This window comes from Ruditapes philippinarum, unplaced genomic scaffold (assembly GCF_026571515.1).
Source record: "Ruditapes philippinarum isolate M1 unplaced genomic scaffold, ASM2657151v2 ctg250_1_1_1_1, whole genome shotgun sequence".
NCBI classification, from domain to species: Eukaryota; Metazoa; Mollusca; class Bivalvia; order Venerida; family Veneridae; genus Ruditapes; species Ruditapes philippinarum.
In genome coordinates this window covers 168,743-188,626 of record NW_026860535.1, presented here as the reverse complement: position 1 = coordinate 188,626, position 19,884 = coordinate 168,743, and the positions used below count along the sequence as shown (strand labels likewise).

Below are 19,884 nucleotides of genomic sequence, written 5' to 3'. Positions count from 1 at the left end.
AATTCAAATTAACAATAAAATTATTTTTAAAAAAACAATTGACAAAGGTGGCATCAAAGAAGTTGACATAGATGTTATGGTCAGAGACTTTGTTTTATTCATTTAATACTGCAACAGCCATCAATGAAGAAATCTGTCTTTTTTCAGCTAGGTGTTTTATTAATTGTTGTTAACATTGTTCTGACCAAGTGCTCTGTCAGTGTGTGAATAGCTAAAAGTGTCCTAATATCTAGGACAAGTTCAATTGATTATACCTTTTTAGCTCGACTTTTCTATGAAAAGGGGAGCTATCCTACTCGCCCCGGCGTCGGCGTTAGCGTTGGCGTCACACCTTGGTTAAGTTTTTCGTACCACCCCACTTTATTTCAGAAGTATTACAAGTATGGCTTTGAAACTTACCATACTTGTTCACCATCATAACCTCCATCTACAGACAAGAGTACATAACTCTGTCAAGGTTTTTGACAGAATTATGGCCCTTTTTTGACTTAGAAAGTGTATTGAGCTTGGTTAAGTTTTTTGTACCACCTCACTTTATTTCAAAACCATTGGAGGTATTGCTTTGAAACTGACCATACTTGTTTACCATCACGACCTTCATCAACAGACAAGAGGACATAAACTCTGTCAAGGTTTTTGACAGAATTATGCCCCTTTTTTTTGACTTAGAAAATACATTGAATATGGGTAAAATCCACTTATTGCCTTAACCCTTTGAGATATTGCTTTGAAACTTTTAATGCTATTTCACATCATTACCCCCATCTGTACGCAAGAGAAGGTAACTCTGTCAAGGATTTGTTTTAAAAATTAAGGCCTTTTATCGACTTAGAATCTTGGTTAAGTTTTTAGTACCAGTCCACTTTTTGACTGAACTGTTTGAGATATTAATTTGAAAGTTGGAATACTTGTTTACAATCATGATTCCCAAACATGTCCAGGAGAAGGTAATTCTGTCAAAGATTTTATTTGAATTATGGCCCTTAACTGTCAATGTTTTGTATTATAGGCAAGCACTAAAAAACTTAAAAAATCTAAAAAAATTCATTCCTATCCACTTGTTCACTTTACCATAAATTATGTCATATAAACATTGCTGTAATATTCAAGGGTATCAAACAACTAGTTCACTTTAAAAATACAGAGATTCTTGTATTGCCTTTTACTGCAAAAACTTTTTTTATTGGCAAGCAATAAAAAAGTCGAGCGCGCTGTCTTACGGACAGCTCTTGTTAATAAACTTTGTCACCAGCTCATATTTTTTTGCAGTTAAACCTTCATCATGACATTCTTATTGTTTTTTCGTCTCCAGGGCTGGAAATTTGGCAATGCCACATAATAGTAAGCTGAAATATACTCAACTATTTAACACTCATGATAGGAATAAAAGAGGATCTCTTACCGGTATGTTGTATTTTCACATTCATTATGCATATGTCAATTGTAACCAAGGCCCATCCACTCTCGGGGAGGGATGGGCAATGGATGGAAAATGATTTTTTCCCCAGCTCAATGCGATAATATTGTGGGGTCTATATGAGTGGTCTGAAGATCCAAAATTTGAAGTCCCAGCTATAACCTGGGGATGTAGGGCCTGTTGTTTCATGATAAGAATAATTGTTGTGGCCTTATATAATTGTTGTGGCCTTTTCACAGGAGAAGGGGTAAACAGTATAATTGTTTGCTTACAATAGGAAGTCAGTAAGTCAGAATGTTTGTAGATTATTTTGTTACTTGATATTTAAAAAAATTATTAGAAGACACCTCAAACATTTTTGAGTAAAATAGGTCACAAATTAGACCAAAGATACATGAAAATTTGGTCTTCATTGAACAAATGTTAGAAAAACAAGTGACAAACTTTATAGTGTCTTAAACCATTTTTAGATGAAGCAGTTTAGGGGCCATGATTAAGGGCAATCATGGCCTTCTTGTACGAAGTACTCTATGAACATTTTTAATATATTTAGTTTAAAGATACATTTGTATTTATTCTAGCTTGAGAGTGATAAAAGAAATTAAGTAATTTTTAACCACTCTGGTATGTCAACTGAAGTAATAAATTCTGATGTGTAATGAGGAAACTTTGTGTTGACACAAATAGAGCTTATGATTTCTATTAGAATAAAAGTATTCATATAATCTCAATATAGTGCTTGGATTATCATTCTGTAATTGATATTTGAACTATATATTTACATTTGAAGGTGTGGAGGCAAGATCTATTTTAGTGAACACAGGAGTCCCTCAACAGATGTTAGCTCAGATATGGTAAGTGCATACATTTCCTGGATGCTCTATAAATACAGCTTTACACAATTAACTTGAGGTAAACCCCTTACAAGAATAATAGTTAATACACATTTGTTGTATTCTCTTCAAATATTGCTGGACATTGCTATGTTAGAGGTACATATATCTGGGTTGGTTTCATTCAAAATTCTTGTGTATGAAAACTTACAAAAAAAGGACAAGTGTTTTTGTAAAATGTTAATGTTTTCATGTATCAGGTACATGTATACCTTTTCACCAAATTTTCTTGTTTTCCATCTAGGAACCTTTCTGATGTGGATAAAGATGGCAAGTTGAACTGTGATGAATTTTGTATAGCTATGCACCTTATAGATGTTGTAAAGATTGGTCAACCACTTCCTGTGAAGCTACCAGCTGAGTTACTACCTGGCAAAGCGAGGACGGGAAGCTTTGGGACCCCACCCCCAGTTGCTCAGCCTCGTAAGTTGTTTCTCCCTTTCGAACTATGATTTTTTGAAAACTTTATTAAAATATCAATATAAATACATGCATCATGGAGCAGTTCTGTTTCCTTTGGTAGACTGTATAAATGAGACAGCAATGTCTACTTCTTAATTCAGAGAAATTGACTTCAAGTCCTCAGTCACAACCATGTCTTCTCATGTGACAACAGTACTGACGTATTCCAGGAAGTAAATTTCAAGAGTGGTTTAAATAGGCTACTATCTGTTTTCATGATCAAGCTTAAATAATGTTAAAAAAAAGTTTATGAATATTTCAGCCATTGCCGGCCAGAAGGACAGTTTTGGTGATCTGGTAGGAACTATGGGAATGCCTGCGCCAGTACAACCAACACCTGTAGCTAATGGTGAAACTAAACAAGAAGAAATTGATATCTCACCAGGTATGTCAAGCAAACTGATTAACTTTAAACTCTGAGGTGTACAAACTCTGTCAGAAAGGTCAATTTTCCCTTTGACATTATTCTCTGTAAGTCATCATTCCCAGTTAGGCATCTATCTTAATAACTGATATCTAGGCATGTGTCTTGATAAGTGATATCTTTATCCTGTAAGATATTCTGACACCATAAGATATGTCTTGATTACTAATGACTTCTTTTGTTTGAATCCTTCATGCAAGTTTACCTTCCCATCTAAAAGCAGCCCAGACTTGTTAAAAACATTTACCCTTGCCTTCTGTAAATATGTTGAATAATGGTAAAAATAGGCAAGTAAAAATTCCCCTTGAATATGTTAAGGGCAACCCGCTACTTTTAGTCATTTCTTTTACATTCCAGTATTGGTGGCAATATAGTTTTCCTACATAAGAAGTGAAGCAGATTCTAACCCCTTTAAACCACACAGAGCTCATCTCGGAGACAAGTCTGCCATTTCACCTCCATGAATTTTGTCATAATAACTGTTTGTTTATATTTTAGTAACATTTGAAGATCGTCGTAAGGAGAATTTTGACAAGGGTCAAGCTGAGTTAGAAAGGCGGCGACAAATGTTACAAGATCAGTTACGGAAAGAAGAAGAGGCTAGGATGGAGAAAGAAAGGAAAGAACAGGAGAAAAGAGAAAAACAAAGGTTTGAGACACTGAAATGATTCTTAAGGCTCAGAATCTTTCACTTTTTAACATGGGGCCTAGGTATTAGGCATATTGGTTGATGTCTTAAACAAAAACCAGTTTTAGCAAGAATTATAAAGAATTATTATTAGTTTTAAAAAAAAGATTGTTTTTTTACTTTTAAATCTTGTAAATATTACTCAGTATTTTTTTACTTTTAAATCTTGTAAATAGTACTTGGTATTTTATTTATTTTTTTTAATCAAGAACCCTAGAACTCTAAAAAAAATATTTACCTTAAAAGATATTGAAAAAATTGGAATTTGCTAATTTTAACAGAATCATGTTTCCTTGTTACATTGTTTTATACATGTGTTGTTTAGCATTTTTTTGCCAGAATGCCATAAAGTTATCCTAAATCATTTAATGATGTTCATGCAGAACACACCTGAAAAAAAAGTTTTAGATAATAACATGAAAGAAAAAATAAACTTGACCCTTATTCTGTACACTGCTGGAACCAGAAATGATTAGCCTTTGCCACCAGTATAGAACCAGGCCAGCCTGCACATATTTGCATTGTGACTAGGCTCTATACTGTTGGTTGACCAACTTAAAATTTTTATTCTTATATCCCCAAAATTGATAATGGACAGTTCCAAAAAATAGAACTTGGGCTAGCCCATTTGATAGATTAAGGATTTAATGTTCAGGAATTGTGATGATCTTAAAGTTATGTTGTTGTTTTTTTATAGACAAGAACAAGAAAGAAAGAAGCAGCAAGAGTTAGAAAGACAGTTGGAGAAACAACGTGAAATAGAGAGACAGAGAGAAGAACAAAGACAGAAAATGATGGAGCAGAGAGAGGTTCTTTACTTCATATAATAATAGCCATTTCTAATCTTTATCTTAAATAATAGTTCCTTTTAAGTACAGCTGTCATCGATATAGACGATATCGATGTATCGTTGATATTTTTCTGCCGATCCATAATTGATACACATTTGAAAATATCGAAAACTTTGCTTATTTATTTAAATGTCTGTTTAGTATGAAAATTCACCCAAAAAGTATTCTTAAGCAGGTGGCCATGTCTAACACTAAGCTGTTGTTACATAAATGGACAAATTTCATAGCAGTGATGACAAAAAATGCTCAGAAAAAAATCATGCAAAGGATATTTATAAACAGTACACAACATATTTGTATGAACAGAACGTGTATTTTACTATAATCATTGAAACTTGTATGAAAGTGAATTATATACCAGAAACTAGAAGTATTTATTGTTATATGGGTGTATCGCAGATATTTGTCATCAGATATTGATGTATCATCAATATGCTTTGTACTGAATCAATTACAGCTACTTTAAAGCATCATACCTCGAAATTAATGCTAATTTTCATGAAAATTTTGAAAATGCATTTTTATGCAAAATGTAAAATATTCTCAGGGGAACAAAGAGAGTATTTTACACATTGTAAACAACACTTGCATTCCATGTAAATAACCAAATAAATGTCAAAATATTTAAAAAATAGCCCTCACTGTGTCCTGCAGTAGAAATATGGAGATAAATCCTGCAAAGTCAGTCATTCATAGCATATAATATGCAACTCATTACTAGCATTGTGAATATTTTTACTTTTCTTAACTTTTTATTACATTTTTCTCCAGGTTGATTCTCTTGAATTTTTTTTGCTCAACTGGAGGCATAAAATCAAACATCCAAAATGTTATTTCTTGTTATTCTGCCACCAAAAAATTATTTCCTATTAACACGGCCGTCTATTGATATATGATTACTCATAAGCAGTGGTTAATACAAGTTGCAAGAATTTGTTTCACAACAAAGCTTAGATAAATACAATGTATAAGCTCAAGAAACAGAGAATGCTCATTTGAAATGTTATAAATACAGACTTTATGTTTTGTATATACAGACTGCTAGGAGAGAACTTGAGAGGCAGAGACAGATGGAATGGGAAAGACAGAGAAAAGAACAATTGATGGCAGAGAAAGGAAGAGAATATGAGCAATTGATGGCCCTTAAATCAAGATCTAGTAATCTCAATTGTGAGCTGGAGTCACTAGTAAGTTAATACATTGTGTATATATATTTATTTTTCCATTGGAAATGTGAAACTTGATTGAAACTACACATCGAGGGCTTTGTGCAACATATTGCTGTAACTCATATGACATAAAGAAGGAGATACAACATTTTTGCACCGAGTCTCTCGCATACCAGACTGTATTTCAAGCATTTGTACTGGTTCTGGAAAATTACATTACATCTAAAAACACATGTATATGAAAGATAAGTCACATGCTTTGCAATCCAATTTGACTTTTAAGACTTTAAAGTGATAGAAATTTTTGAAAGTTTTAATCAAAGTTTACTTATTTTTCCTTTGAGATTGATAAAAGAAATATTTTTTTTAGCAATTTTACCATTTAGCTTTTGCTATTTCTTGTACCAAAATTTATATTTGAGATGCTGAAAAATGTAACATTTAGATTTTTTATTTGTTTTTTGACATCAACATTTATGTTAGCTATGCTGAATGCTATACTATTTAAACATTGGTTGCTCTTTTGTATTTATTTTAGCAAGGTAAAAAGACAGAAATCAGCACAAAGATATCACAGGTAAAGAATGGGGTAACTGATTTTACTGCCCATATTGAAGCCATGAGAAGTACGAGAGACCTGAAAAATAATGATATAGATAGACTACAGGGTGAGATACAAGTAAGTGATAGACAAAGAAGAAAAACAAAACAACAACTGAAAGATCATTATTGTTGAAATCAAGTGCTAACCAGGCCTTAAGAGAATGTATGATCTTCTTAAAGAGATTTGAGTCACCAAATTTGTATGGACTTTTTCGTTCCAATCTTTTGTTAGAAATTGATGAACGGGTATTTAATAAATTAAAGCTTTTTTCAAAAAAAAAAGCAAGCTTATTGTTGCCTGCAGGTTGTCCATTGCCCTTGTGAAAAACTTAATCAAAGAAAAATAAAAAAAAACAAGATGTCTTCATTACCCCCATGTGACTGTGGAAATGTCTTCAATGGTTGTGGCATCAGAATCACAACCACCGTTTATAGCCAAAATCATCTTTCCTGATTACGTGCCATATGACGTAACAGACCTATAATGTGTTGTTGTAAAACCAAACCAAACAAAACAAAAAACACCCAAGGTTAGCCAAAATCATCTTTCCTATTTCAACACCATATTAGCAATATTGTGTTGCAAAACAATATAAATAATGTCTTAATCATTTGATATAATATCCAGTATAGTCTATATGTTATGTAATAATGTATGTATTGTTGTACAGGATCCAGTATAGTGTATATATTATGTGATAATGAATGTATTTAAGTACAGGATCTAGTATAGTGTATATGTTATATCATAATGTACAAATGTAATTTTATACAGGAGGTAAACCAGAGACTGGCACAATTACAGTCAGAGAGACAAACACTTGATTTGAGAGTACAGACTACAGTACAGGCTAACCCTATGTGTAAGTTATCCTATTTTACAATGTTTCCCTTTAAAGGTTTATTGTTCAAATCATTTAGTAAATTAGTTTGAAAGTCTATATTCATTAGGTTTATTGTGTAGACAAATTATCATTGTGGCTAGCATTTGAAGAATTAACTACTGACCTGCTGAATTTGTGTATAAGATTTGCTCATCTTTGAATCTGGAACAGTTTATCAAAATATTAAAATTGAGCTACTTTTAGTTAAGAGCTTGGCCAGGAACCATCAGAGTGCATGGATGTATGGACTGGCCCGGCTCTGAACTGGTATCAATGACTGAACACTCAGTTTCAGCAGTTTAAGAATAAATAAGAATAATAATGCTGTAAGTACATTTTTTATATATTTCAGCTGAAACACACAGGACCATGATGCACAGTGTAGAATTAAAGAAAATGTCAGTACAAAAGTTGAAAAAAGATATTGAACAAGTAGAGAAAGACACAGGAATAAGATTAGCTGAAATAGATGCTCAAAATACACAGTTATCTGTAAGTACTGTTTTTTCTATTGACTTATTGTATATTGTATTTGGCAGATTGTTTAAGGTTGCCAATCTTCAAATATCTTCCCTCTCACTGCGGTGGGATCCAATTCCTTCAGAGACTTTGGATGCTTCCTTGTGAGGAAGCTATCTAGTTAACTTAAGGAAGGTCGGTAGTTCTACTAAGTTTCCTGCTCATTCCTAAAAAATAGTACACGTTTAAGGGGGCTTTGGGATGTCTTTCTCCCATTTAAATGGAAGTCCCCTTATGAACGTTCTTTCGGGTGTGTTTTAAAATCCAAACCAAACAACAAAACAGATTTTTATTGTTCCTCATCCTCAAATGTGTTTTGGGTTTTAATTTCCCATCAGAACTTTTTATTTTTTTCATGTAAGGGAAATTTAAAATGGCAGCTTACAGAAGTTTAGATTCAAACCCGTGCCCTTTTTGTACTTGATATCGAGTAATAAAGAGCACACACTGTCTTCCTTCTCCTTTAAAGCAGGAAAGTCACCATGTAATCTCTACAGTGATGTATCGACAATTGATAAATGGAGTAGTCTATTCAACAGAAATGGCCATAATGTTCTGTCATTATTTCTTTGCCAGGAATTAAATAAGACTCTAAGCCAGTTACAAAATGATATTAGTAAAGCAGAGAAGAGTCATAAAGAGAGTGAAAGAGTCAAACAAGAAGAAGATAGACAGAAGAAAGAGAAGGATAAACATGATGCAGTGAGAAAAGAATTAGAGGCACAAAGACTAAGGTATAAATTGTAAAAGATTGGTTATTGGCTAATTATTGGCTGTTTCTCATCTTTTTTTTTTCTTGGACAAAAAAAACCCTTATGACTAACAGAGATGTGGAATAATTCAAATATGGCCTTAATCTTCAATTTTGACCTTGACTGTCAAGGTCAAATTATGAAAATTTGATTTAATTGTCGAAATTTTGTTACTTTATTTTCGGATTTGATTCAGACTTAGACAAAAGTACACATATGACAAAACCAACATGTTGAATTATTTTGATATGACCTTGACTGTTAATTGACCTTGTCCGTCGGTTTCACCGTATACTTCAGATTCTTTCGTGTAGGGAAGCTTTCCCACTAGTTTACAGAAGGGTCATAGTTCTACTGTGCTAAAAATAAATGCATGGGGGGGCACCTTTATTGGAATGTTGCTACAAGGCCTCTACAATGTCAAAATGACTGAAAACCTAACCCCATATGTTGGTAAATCAAGACTCTGGTGAGGATTTGGTTTCAAGGTCATGTTACATTCCATTTAAAAAGAAACAATGGATCTTTATTCGTATTTCAAATATTCATACATTGTATTGTAAATATGGGCAGTCATCAAATTTAACTATATTCATGTTTAAAGTATCTATAATTACAGAAATAATCATTGTTAACCAGAAAATCATGATGTCAAATGCCATTGTTTTTGATGAAATCTAGATTTAAAAGAAATATTAACTTATTTTACATTGATACATTGTTATAGAGAAGAATCAGAAAAGAAGACTGCAGTTCCTGACATGACAAAACCATTGAACTCGGGTGGTGATAATTGGTTCAATTTTGGTGGCGATACAAAGACGACAGCTAGCAGTAATGATAACTGGGCATCTGTATTTGATAATAAGTCATCAGATGATGGGATATCTGCTGGTTGGAGTGCAGAATTTTCTAGTCAAACTTCTAATTCTACAACAAATAATGGTTAGACTATTTATAGCTGATATTATTTTGGGTCATTGTTACAATTACAATAATTATTCTAAAAAAAAACAGATTGAGAGAATGATCTGAAATGTTGCATGCGATTTAATGGTCTAGACCTACATCAAATGGAGGATTAATCTCAGAAAAATTATTTCCAGTCCCATCATTTTGAAAAAAAAAACAGTGATGTCCCTTTAATAAATGCAGTTGTCAATACTGTCACCTAGTGATGCTTTATGTTAATTGGTTAAGTAGTTGCTTTTAGATCTATTGTGTTGTATTGTTGACATGTGTACAATAAAAGGAAAGTAAAAGAAATGTTTAGATATGTTACAATTTTTAGCTCGACTATTCGATAAGAATAAGTAGAGCTATTGTAGTCACCTGAGCGTCGGCGTAACCACTTATGTTAAAGTTTTTGTAATACCTTAAATATTTTCAAAGTCCATTGACAAATGGCTTTGAAACTTTGCACACTTGTTCACCATCATGACCCCAACCTGTAGACAGGAGAAGGTAACTCTATCAAGCATTTTGACAGAATTATGCCCCTTTTTCGACTTAGAATTTACGTTAAAGTTTTTGTAATACCTCAAATATTTTCAAAGTTCATTGACATAAGGCTTTGAAACATGTTGAAATTTTATACTCTTCTTTGAGAGCATAATAGGACTCTCTTCAATGCCTATAACTGTAATATGGATTTAAAGAAAAATTTTGCCTTTTTCTTTACTGAGAAAATTTTACCTTTTAATCAAGGCTTTTTTTACTATCAAGCACTAAGAATAGTCGAGCGTTGCTGTCCTACCGACAGCTCTTGTTTTTTGTTCACATTAATATGAAATCCAGGAAGTTATTTATAAATTATTAATATAAATGAGAAATTTTGATTTTAAATTGTATTGTGATTATTATTTTATTTATTTTATAATTGTTTAGATCAACAGAATTTCAAGTTATCTGGATCAAAACAGATATTTAAAGCAGTTTATCAGTTTGATGCCAGAAATCCAGATGAATTATCTCTTACTCCCGGAGATACCGTTATGGTAAGTCCATGTCCTGATTTATGACCTTCAGCTATGGAGATATTAAAATAGAGATAATAATGATAATACTCGTTATTGAAAAGAAGTTGGTTGCTAGGTGGTATATTGAGTCCTTGAATGATTTAAAAATAACCTTACATTTCCATTTCATTCGCAGCATAGATTGTTATATGCACAGAATGCCTATGGATATCATTAGGCGGATAAATAAACATAATAAATGGAGCTGTCCTCACCCCAGCATCCACATTATCTTGTCCAGAGTTAAATATTCAAGTTTGTTTTTATTATCTTCTCTCTCTGTTTTATATTACTGAATGTATTTAATATTGCTATTTATTCCAATTTTACAAATTGTTTGTTCCATATATTAACATATGATAGAGTTCATAATTCTGGCATCTATGTTTCAAAATGTATCTCCTGTTTGGACATAAAAGAATACAACTACCATTGATCATCATGAGGGATAAATGTAATCAGAAAAGTACACCTGTATTTTATTCCCTATTTACCTATAGTTAACAGTTATTAAGATATATTGGTAGTTCACTTTAGAAAAAAAATGAAATTCACAAGAGCATAGCTTGAGTGATTTGATTGTTTTTATGTGAATGACATGCTGATGTTTAAATCACTGATGAATTATAGGTCATCATTGTTTTATGGTTTCAATTTTAAAAACATCTTTATATTATACTAACTTTTGAAAAGCAAAGCAACCAAAACAAAATGTTTTGAATGTTAAATAGTTTTACTATATTTAAATATAGTGTAACGGCCTCAATGGCTGGGTGGTTAAGGTTGTTGATTTTAAATCACATGCCTCTCCCTGCTGCCTGTTGAATTTCCATGAGGGACTTTGGATTGTTTTATGTGATGAAAAAAAATCCAAATAGCGCACATCAGTTGTTAGTTCTACTCTAGAGTCCGCTTGTGCCTGAAATAATGCCGGGGGGGATCCTTGAGGTATTTCAGCTAATACTTCTTTTTAATATTCACCTATTATTGGAAAGAGTGTCATGTCACATGATAACTTATATTTGTGATTATTAATATTGTACATGTAGGTCTTTGACGACCAGACTGGGGCGGAGCCTGGATGGAGAGGCGGAGAGATGAATGGCAAATGTGGCTGGTTCCCAGAAGCGTATGTAGAAAAAGTAGAAGAATCTAGTCAATCTGTGTTCCAGTCTAGTGATGCTACATCGGGTATCAGTACATCAGAAGACTCCTCATTTATTTCTGTTCCTGGCAAAATGCCAGCTGTTTCACCAACACCTGGTCAAGTGAGTGTTTTCCTTCTTAAAAAATTTCCCAATATCAATACTAGATTCAATTATATTATTCATCTTGATAAGTTTAGTTTCTCCTATATGGAATAATATCTTTGAATCTAAATTTTATACTTGACGTGAAATTCCAGACAATTTTAAAGAGATTAGCTATATTTGTTTTTAATTAAAATGTGTAGCTTTTCTAATAAGTTGTGTGGCATTAATATCACTAAATGAATTTATTTTGATTTCTTCAGCTATCGACTGACATTTACTAAAGGGAAGTAAATTCACATTGACCATACGGCTTTTTTTTGAAGAAATTAGTCGGATCTTCTTTTAAAGTTCACAAAGATTTATTGAAATTACACAATTATTAGGGTCAAACAGCACCAGAAGGTCTGCAGGCTCAAGCCTTGTATCCATGGAAAGCAAAGAAAGAAAATCACCTAACATTTAATAAAGGAGATATAATACTAGTAAAGGAACAGCAGGATATGTGGTGGTCAGGAGAAGTTGGCGGCAAGGTAAGTATTTGTACAATTAACCATCGTATGTCCCCTAAAATTTTTTAATTTTCCATTAAAATTTAGAGAAGTTTCAATGCTTATTTTAGTTCAGCAGTTAAAATTAAAGAGGTTTTTAAAGCAGACTAGTCTGAATATATGTTGGCACCATAGGCAAGAAATTTTGGAACTGTCCATTGTGATGTATAGGGGTTTGAATTAAGTAAGATCAGTTTTAGTCTGAACGGAGATAGAAGATTGTCATAATCCTGTCATATATTAACAGACCGGCTGGTTCCCAAAGTCCTATGTTAGATTGATGAGTGGACCTACACCAACAAACATTTTGACCGGGATCAAGTCAGATTCTCCTGTTTCGACGTTAGTGACTTCTGGAACACCTTCCAGCTCGCTGTCTGGTAGTGCTCGAGCTTCACCAGCCATGGAGAAACCTGCTGGAGGTACGTGTATATAACATTCTTTTATTGTTGTGATATTTTTAAATGTATGTTTTATGTACGAGATTAAACTATCTGCCTTATTACTTTACATATGTAATTATCCTGTTTTAAATATGGAACATTTAATAGTTTAATGAATTTCAATAACAATGTACTAAAAGTAAACTGACTATAATATAGAGGCTTGAAATACAACACTGATCTAGCACATTATTACTCAATACTCAATTACCCAAACCTCTAGATCATCACTTTCTGTATTGCTGAAATTAGGTTAACTAGATTTTACTTCATTGTGACATGGCTTGCAGTCTGTTTTTGATTCTTTGTCTCTGTTTTCTATATAACAGATACATGTATAGGTGTGTACTCATACCAGTCATCTGAGCCTGGAGATTTAACATTCAATGTAGGGGAGATAATTCTAGTAACAAAGAAAGATGGCGATTGGTGGACAGGAAGTATAGGGGACAGGACCGGAATTTTCCCCGCTAACTATGTCAAACCTCATGAAGTACAGGTATGTGTCATGTTTTATGGAAATTGATAATATTTCTGAGCGCTTCATGAGACAAATCTAATTATAATGGTTTGCGACCATCATGCATGGTATACTCAGAATATCTGTCCACATCCCGAGCACATATCTGAATCGAGGATCCATACTGATGTACAGCTAACCAACGCTAAATGCTAGTTAGAGAAAGTCGATTACCCAAAATCCGGCATGGATCCAGAACAATGCCCAAGGATTGCGCATAGTGATGATCACAGGAATGCGGAGTAGCGGCTCGATACTATGTAAAACAATTTATTTGTTTTTATCAGTGAACGGTATTTCTTGTCACTATATATTTATTGAGCACTAAATAATCTGTGTTTATAAATATATTTCAAGTTTGGTTAATGCAAACACATATTTGTTTGTTGTAAAGCAGAATTTTATATTTAGTTTTATTATTTTTCTTAATGTCTCACTCTATTATGATATATTTTATTTGTAGCCATTTGGACTAACATCTAACAAGTCCCAGCCCCTGTCAAGTCAAAGTAATGTGGAAGCACAAAATGACCCATTTTCTAGTGATCATGTTAATACATCACCTAGTTTAGGAAATGATGTGAAATTTGGTCTTGGCAATGATTTTTCCGAGGATCCATTTCAAAATTTAGGGAGTTCAGATGGAGCAGTAGCTTTTACCGAGGACCCATTTTCTGGTTTAGGTCAAGATGACATGGGTTTCACAGATAAAGTGTTAAATAAAGACCCATTTGTCTCTGTTAGTGATTTATCAACACTGACATTAAGTGATCAATCAGGTCAGAATAATGCATTAGGTCAGAATTTGACCTCCACTTCTAGTGATCCATATGCTGCGTTTTTAGATGCTGATCCCACAAATGAATCTTCATCATTACCCGCCCCTTCTAATGATTGGTTAGAGTCCATGGAAAGAGATGCTGATACTTCACTGACTCAAACTGACCTTGGATCACTGATTAGTGCCCAGGTCACTACAAGTTCTGTGGGTATATCGAGCCAAACTTCAGAGTCCTTGTTCAATTTACAGGCTTTTGGAGAAATTGGTTCTGATGTCACTAATTTTCAAAATGTCACCTCACCAACAACAGAATCTTTAACCTTGTCATTTGGAGTTAAAGACTCCCTTGCCAGTCCCAGTCCTCAAGGTAAAGAGTTATCTAACCTTGGATTGTTTCCAATCTCTGAGAAACAATCAGAGGCTGAAAATGATAGTGAAAATAAACTAAATCTTGACGACAAATCTTGTGAGAGCTTTGGGAATAACAATGATACAACTAACAAAATTGATGTGAGGACATTTTTGATTGATATCCCCGAGAGTCCTTGAACTTACACATATCTGAAGTATAGAATTCCTGCCCCCCTCGTCTCCCTGTAGCGTACATCATCATGATCCTTTCTCTCTACACCATTATTTGCACAACCATAACCACAGCCATTTACACTGTTAGAATATAGTTTTTTGTTTCAATTATTTGTATTCATTAAGATTCAAGTCAACACAAGTCTTCATCATTAGAAAATGACATCTGATACATGTACACATCCAATAAATATCAAACTTCAAACATTTTGTGAAAATCATAACCCTATAACCCTAATTCCTGATGTTTTATCAGCTTTAATGGCTACCTCAATTACACTTCCCTGTTTACAAACAAATGCAAATAATTTTGTACACTTGTGTCAAAAAGTACTATGTTAATAAATTGTGCATAAAAGATAAATATTTAGTAAATGACAAAAAGTGTTCAAGCTTTGTGTACAAAATTAAATACTCTTCATGTTTTAATTATAATAATTAATGTATTTTAAATTTAATTTAAGTTGATTTGATTTTATTTGTCAACTTGTGCAAATAATTTTCATATAAGCAAAAATAGATGAAGTGGGATCCAACAATAATTTGATACTATGTATTTGTACTTTTATTTATTCCCATAGAAACAAATATTTATAAAATAGGTAAATACTAAATAGATGTTTCATTCGGTGCCATAATAAAAAGTAAACATGATTCTGCTTAAATCCGGAAACTTTGAATTCATAAAATACAGTTTGGTTTTTAACCCTTAACCTTCTGGAACCAACAGTGATTAGTCTTTGCCAACAGTATAGAGGCAAGCCAGCCTGCACTTCTGTGTAGTCCTGCCAGGCTCTATACTGTTGGCTAACCAACTTCCTATTTTCATCATGAAATTCTGCAAGATTGATACAGGATTATTTCAAAAATGGAAGACTGACTGACTGTCTGTGTACAGAAATTCAGCAGGTTAAGGGCTAAATACAATTACCTTTCTCTTTTGGGGATGGGTGATGTAATAAATACGTAAAATAATACTAGTAGTTTCTTAACCTTGGATATAACCTTGGATAGAAAATTGTTTAGCAATGCATGTTATTCTATTTATTAACTTAAAATCACTATTTCTTTTTGTTGTGATAGAAATCTTGTCGAAATTTACCAAGTTTGTAATTATTTCAATATCAATACATACTTATCATGCTGGGTTAATGTTTCAGATAAAATCACCTCCAAGTAGTACCACACCAACTATAACAACACCAGCAGCAGCAAGTGGCTCTCTAACAGGCACTTTAAAAAAGCCAGGTATGTTCCTGCTTTTATGATAATTATCTTAAGAGGGGAAAAAAATCATTTGGTGAACTTCTGTTGTAATGGTTTGGTAATATGTTGCAGTAAGAGTAAGATTTTCAGTTTGTGTAAGTGAATGATGTCATAGTCACAAATTCTCAAGGTTATTAATGCACTTTCTTTACCGTCTGCTAAGCTCAATAAAGGTGAGCCTCTGGTTAAAAAACTGTGTAGTTCCGGTTAAAAGAATGTGGAGTTAGTAGACTGTCCTTGCAAAGAAGTTAATAATTGCTGGTTAGTTATAAAGGAAAGGATTACCAGTCAAGATAGGACTAATATTTTTATAATCATCTTAAAATAAACCAAATGAATATACAAACTTCACATGAGTTTTGTCATATATTAATTCAAGAAATAGCAACAGTTATTGCGGCCTACACTGCCACTGGAGAGGAACAGTTGTCGTTACATCCTGGTCAACTGATACAAGTACGAAAGAAAAGTCCTAGTGGTTGGTGGGAAGGAGAATTACAAGTATGCCATTGTTTGTCATTTTCACTTATATTAAGATATTGAAAAGAATGCTTTCTTTTTACAGTTTATTCAAAATTTCTGACTAGTCAAGTTAACATTAATGTATATTTTTTTTTTTTTTAAACAGTATGTTGGAAGACAGAATGTTATTATGTACCAGTCAGTTATTACCATGACTCCACTTATTCATTTCAAGACTAAGTTTCCTCACTACCTCCCACTAATTTGTGTATTCATTTGTAGGCCCGAGGCCAAAAGAGAAAGATTGGCTGGTTTCCAGCTAATTATGTGAAGTTACTAGGTGGCAGTGCTAGATCCACTCCAGATAACACTCTGGCTGGTGGTGGGAAATCTTCTCCAATTACAACATCAGTAAGTCTTTAGTTTTTATTATAAATTTTAATTGTCAAAAAATAAAATTGAGTCAACTCAAATACTTATCTATATTGTACTGAATATTTTGGGATTAAGCTGTCACTTTTCAAGGTATTATTCAATTAAATGGTTACAGATCTTGTAAATTAATGTGTGTACATTTCTATTTCCTTTTCTATGTAATATTATAAACTCACAAATTTATATCTCCCATGTACAATGTTTGTTTGTGTTTGTATCATCAGGTGAGCCCTGCTCCACAAATAAGCACTACAGCGCAGCCAACCTCTCAAACCTATGGTAAATATATTGTTTGTTAAGATTCTATTCAATAACCTGTTGTGGAGATATAAACATGAACAATATTATACATCAATAAGTGTAATATTGTTTGATTACACTTGCTAACAATATACTTAGTGTAAATTAATAGGAAAGAATTTTAAAACTTATTCTTATTGTTGGTCTTTGTTGCATTTTTGAAGTAAAAACAACATAAGTCTTTAAATAGCCTTTTGTCTTATATGCTATCAAATGCCTCTGTTTTTACTTCATCAACAACTGTTTACAATGTACAGAAATAGTCTAGCTCACAGTGACCTGCAATAGCTTTTGTTTTATTTCTAGTTGTAATAAAAGTGATAAACAATGCATTTCTTCTACATATCAAGATCGAGTAAGAGCAACATAGCTTAAAGCTGGTAAATGTGTCTAAGTTTTTATAAATGCTGCAGTACAGTTTGATGGATTATTAACGAGGGATGTATTTGTTACAGTTGATCATGTTATAGCCATATACCCGTACCAATCCCAACATGCAGATGAACTGACATTCCAGAAGGACGCTGTGATAAATGTAATAAAAAAAGACGACCCAGATTGGTGGCAAGGCGAATATAACGGACAAACTGGCATGTTTCCATCAAATTATGTACAAAGTACAACTCCGGAATCTTTGTCATGTAAGTCATAGCTCTTTTTTAACTGTACATCTCAGCATTATGCCAGTAATGTCTTTACATTGTGGAGTAATTTCCTCACATTGTGTGGAGAAATGTCTCCACTGTATGTGGAGATTTATTGTCACTACCTAGAATATTTGAAAAAAGTAAGAAGCTTTAAGGTATCCTTCCTACAAAGATGTCAGCCTTGTCATAACTCTTTGGTTAAGGGTTTTGCATGCAACTTTATGTCTTATTAACTATTAAATGTATTCCAATGAAATTATTGCATCATCATAGGTCCAAATCATAACTGGTTTGCTTCTTACCTTCATCTCTTTATGAACAGTTTCTGTGTAGATATTATTTCAATATTCAGAGTAGAATTGAGCATGTTGAGAGATTTTGTTACTTTCGCTAGATATTGGTTAATCTATTTCTGTCTCAATGTTTTGGCCCATCCTCTCCCTTGTACTTCATAGGCCAAATCTTTGTTAAAATAGCTTTGTTAATTTCATCTTGAATGATTTAAGTAGAGTGAGGGACATTTCTCAACTACTAGAATACCTTTTTTCCCCCAGTTATGCCTAGCTGCATTTTAAAACTTTAAAGGAGAACTGCTTATACTAGGGTTTGGTTAATGTATGTTGCTTGTGTACATATTTGTATCATACAAGAGTGCAAAAAAAGAATATTAACTTACAATTTCAGACTTAGTCACTAAATAACTTACTTATTTACTTGAGCAGTAATTTAAAAGTGAAGTGATACATGACTTAAAGAAAATATGAAAGGTCTGATGTATGTATATTTATCACTTGGTGTCACTTCATTATGGACTTAATTAAACCTCCAAAATTGATTTAAAAGCCTGCCATAGGCTCACTTTATAACACTTACATACACTAGTGTAATGCTTTATGAAAAGATACATTTTGTTAGATTCTTCACCTGTATATAAATGTAAGATTTAGCTGTAAAAAAAAACATCTCTTCATATTGCTAAATGTGCGTATCTGTCTTTAAAGTTGTGTTTAACCCATTTACATGCTAAATATCTGAAATGAACTTTCAGTCTTGATAAAACCATTCATAACTTTTAGGGAAAATTTCAAAATTTGTTGTGAATGAATAACAATGTAGACCATGAACAGATCAGGTGTATTGATGTGCTTGTTTTATTTTGGTCTACACTGGTTGCTTGAGAAGATTATTTTACCGCCAGCAGGCTAATTGTTTATATTTTCTTGTATGCCTTTGCTGGAACAACATGAGTTAGAACAAAATGCTGTTGGAGTTCAAAGTGTAAATTTCTGATATTGTTTCATGAATAAATCTTCAGCTAAGATATCATTCTGTTGTGTTGAACTACATGTATTTCCACTTGCTTTGAATGTATAATAGTGTAATCTGCTTTCTTAAAATGAAATTATGTGGCTTCAATTTTTGGAACTGTTCATGGTCAATTTTGGGGATTTAAAGATAAAACTTGACATTTGTGAGCCAACAGTTTAGAGTGGGGTCAGGTTGTAGGGGTTTGCAGTCTGGCCTGGTTCTTTACTGATGGCAAACAGTTCTCACTTTCAGGGATAGCTGTAAGGGATAGCCATAGATCAAATGTTACAAACTTTTCTTTACATATATTTTGTGATATTAGTTTATTTTGAAATTTCTGTGAAATTTTTGAAATTTCATATCAAACTGTTTAAAACTGAGTGAAATATAGAATTTGGTTTTTCGTCTTATACAAAAGTATAATGCAAAACATTATTTACATATAAACATTTTCATGACATATAAATAAGTGTCATTTTGTGTTAATAACTGATTAGTTTTAATACAAAAGCAATACAATAGGGTGCAAGATGAAAAGATAATTTGCTTGTTTTGAGTGAATATGGAATGTAAATTTCTTTGGGGAAAAAAAACGTTTGCATATTTCTAATAGTCCTTCACGCTCTTGAAAATGTTTTTAGAAAACTTTTTGTTTC

The 19,884-nt window shown here is 32.8% G+C and overlaps 1 protein-coding gene across 5 annotated transcripts in view; it reads left to right on the top strand.

Moving 5' to 3' along the window:
- LOC132760496 (intersectin-1-like) overlaps positions 1-19,884 on the top strand; it is a 58,741-nt gene that overhangs the window by 7,307 nt on the left and 31,550 nt on the right. For 4 of the 5 annotated variants that reach the window (XM_060752484.1, XM_060752481.1, XM_060752482.1 and 1 more), the window contains 23 exons: positions 1,313-1,404; positions 2,208-2,271; positions 2,555-2,733; positions 3,035-3,157; positions 3,695-3,845; positions 4,582-4,693; positions 5,773-5,922; positions 6,443-6,583; positions 7,283-7,370; positions 7,744-7,883; positions 8,487-8,644; positions 9,390-9,607; positions 10,550-10,659; positions 11,730-11,948; positions 12,317-12,463; positions 12,729-12,903; positions 13,254-13,423; positions 13,908-14,735; positions 15,971-16,058; positions 16,456-16,577; positions 16,821-16,949; positions 17,198-17,252; positions 17,729-17,914. In XM_060752484.1, the coding sequence (XP_060608467.1) occupies positions 1,313-1,404; positions 2,208-2,271; positions 2,555-2,733; positions 3,035-3,157; positions 3,695-3,845; positions 4,582-4,693; positions 5,773-5,922; positions 6,443-6,583; positions 7,283-7,370; positions 7,744-7,883; positions 8,487-8,644; positions 9,390-9,607; positions 10,550-10,659; positions 11,730-11,948; positions 12,317-12,463; positions 12,729-12,903; positions 13,254-13,423; positions 13,908-14,735; positions 15,971-16,058; positions 16,456-16,577; positions 16,821-16,949; positions 17,198-17,252; positions 17,729-17,914 (3,845 nt within the window). The remainder of the gene's footprint in view (positions 1-1,312; positions 1,405-2,207; positions 2,272-2,554; positions 2,734-3,034; positions 3,158-3,694; positions 3,846-4,581; positions 4,694-5,772; positions 5,923-6,442; positions 6,584-7,282; positions 7,371-7,743; positions 7,884-8,486; positions 8,645-9,389; positions 9,608-10,549; positions 10,660-11,729; positions 11,949-12,316; positions 12,464-12,728; positions 12,904-13,253; positions 13,424-13,907; positions 14,736-15,970; positions 16,059-16,455; positions 16,578-16,820; positions 16,950-17,197; positions 17,253-17,728; positions 17,915-19,884) is intronic. The other variant, XM_060752485.1, reaches the window with a different exon arrangement.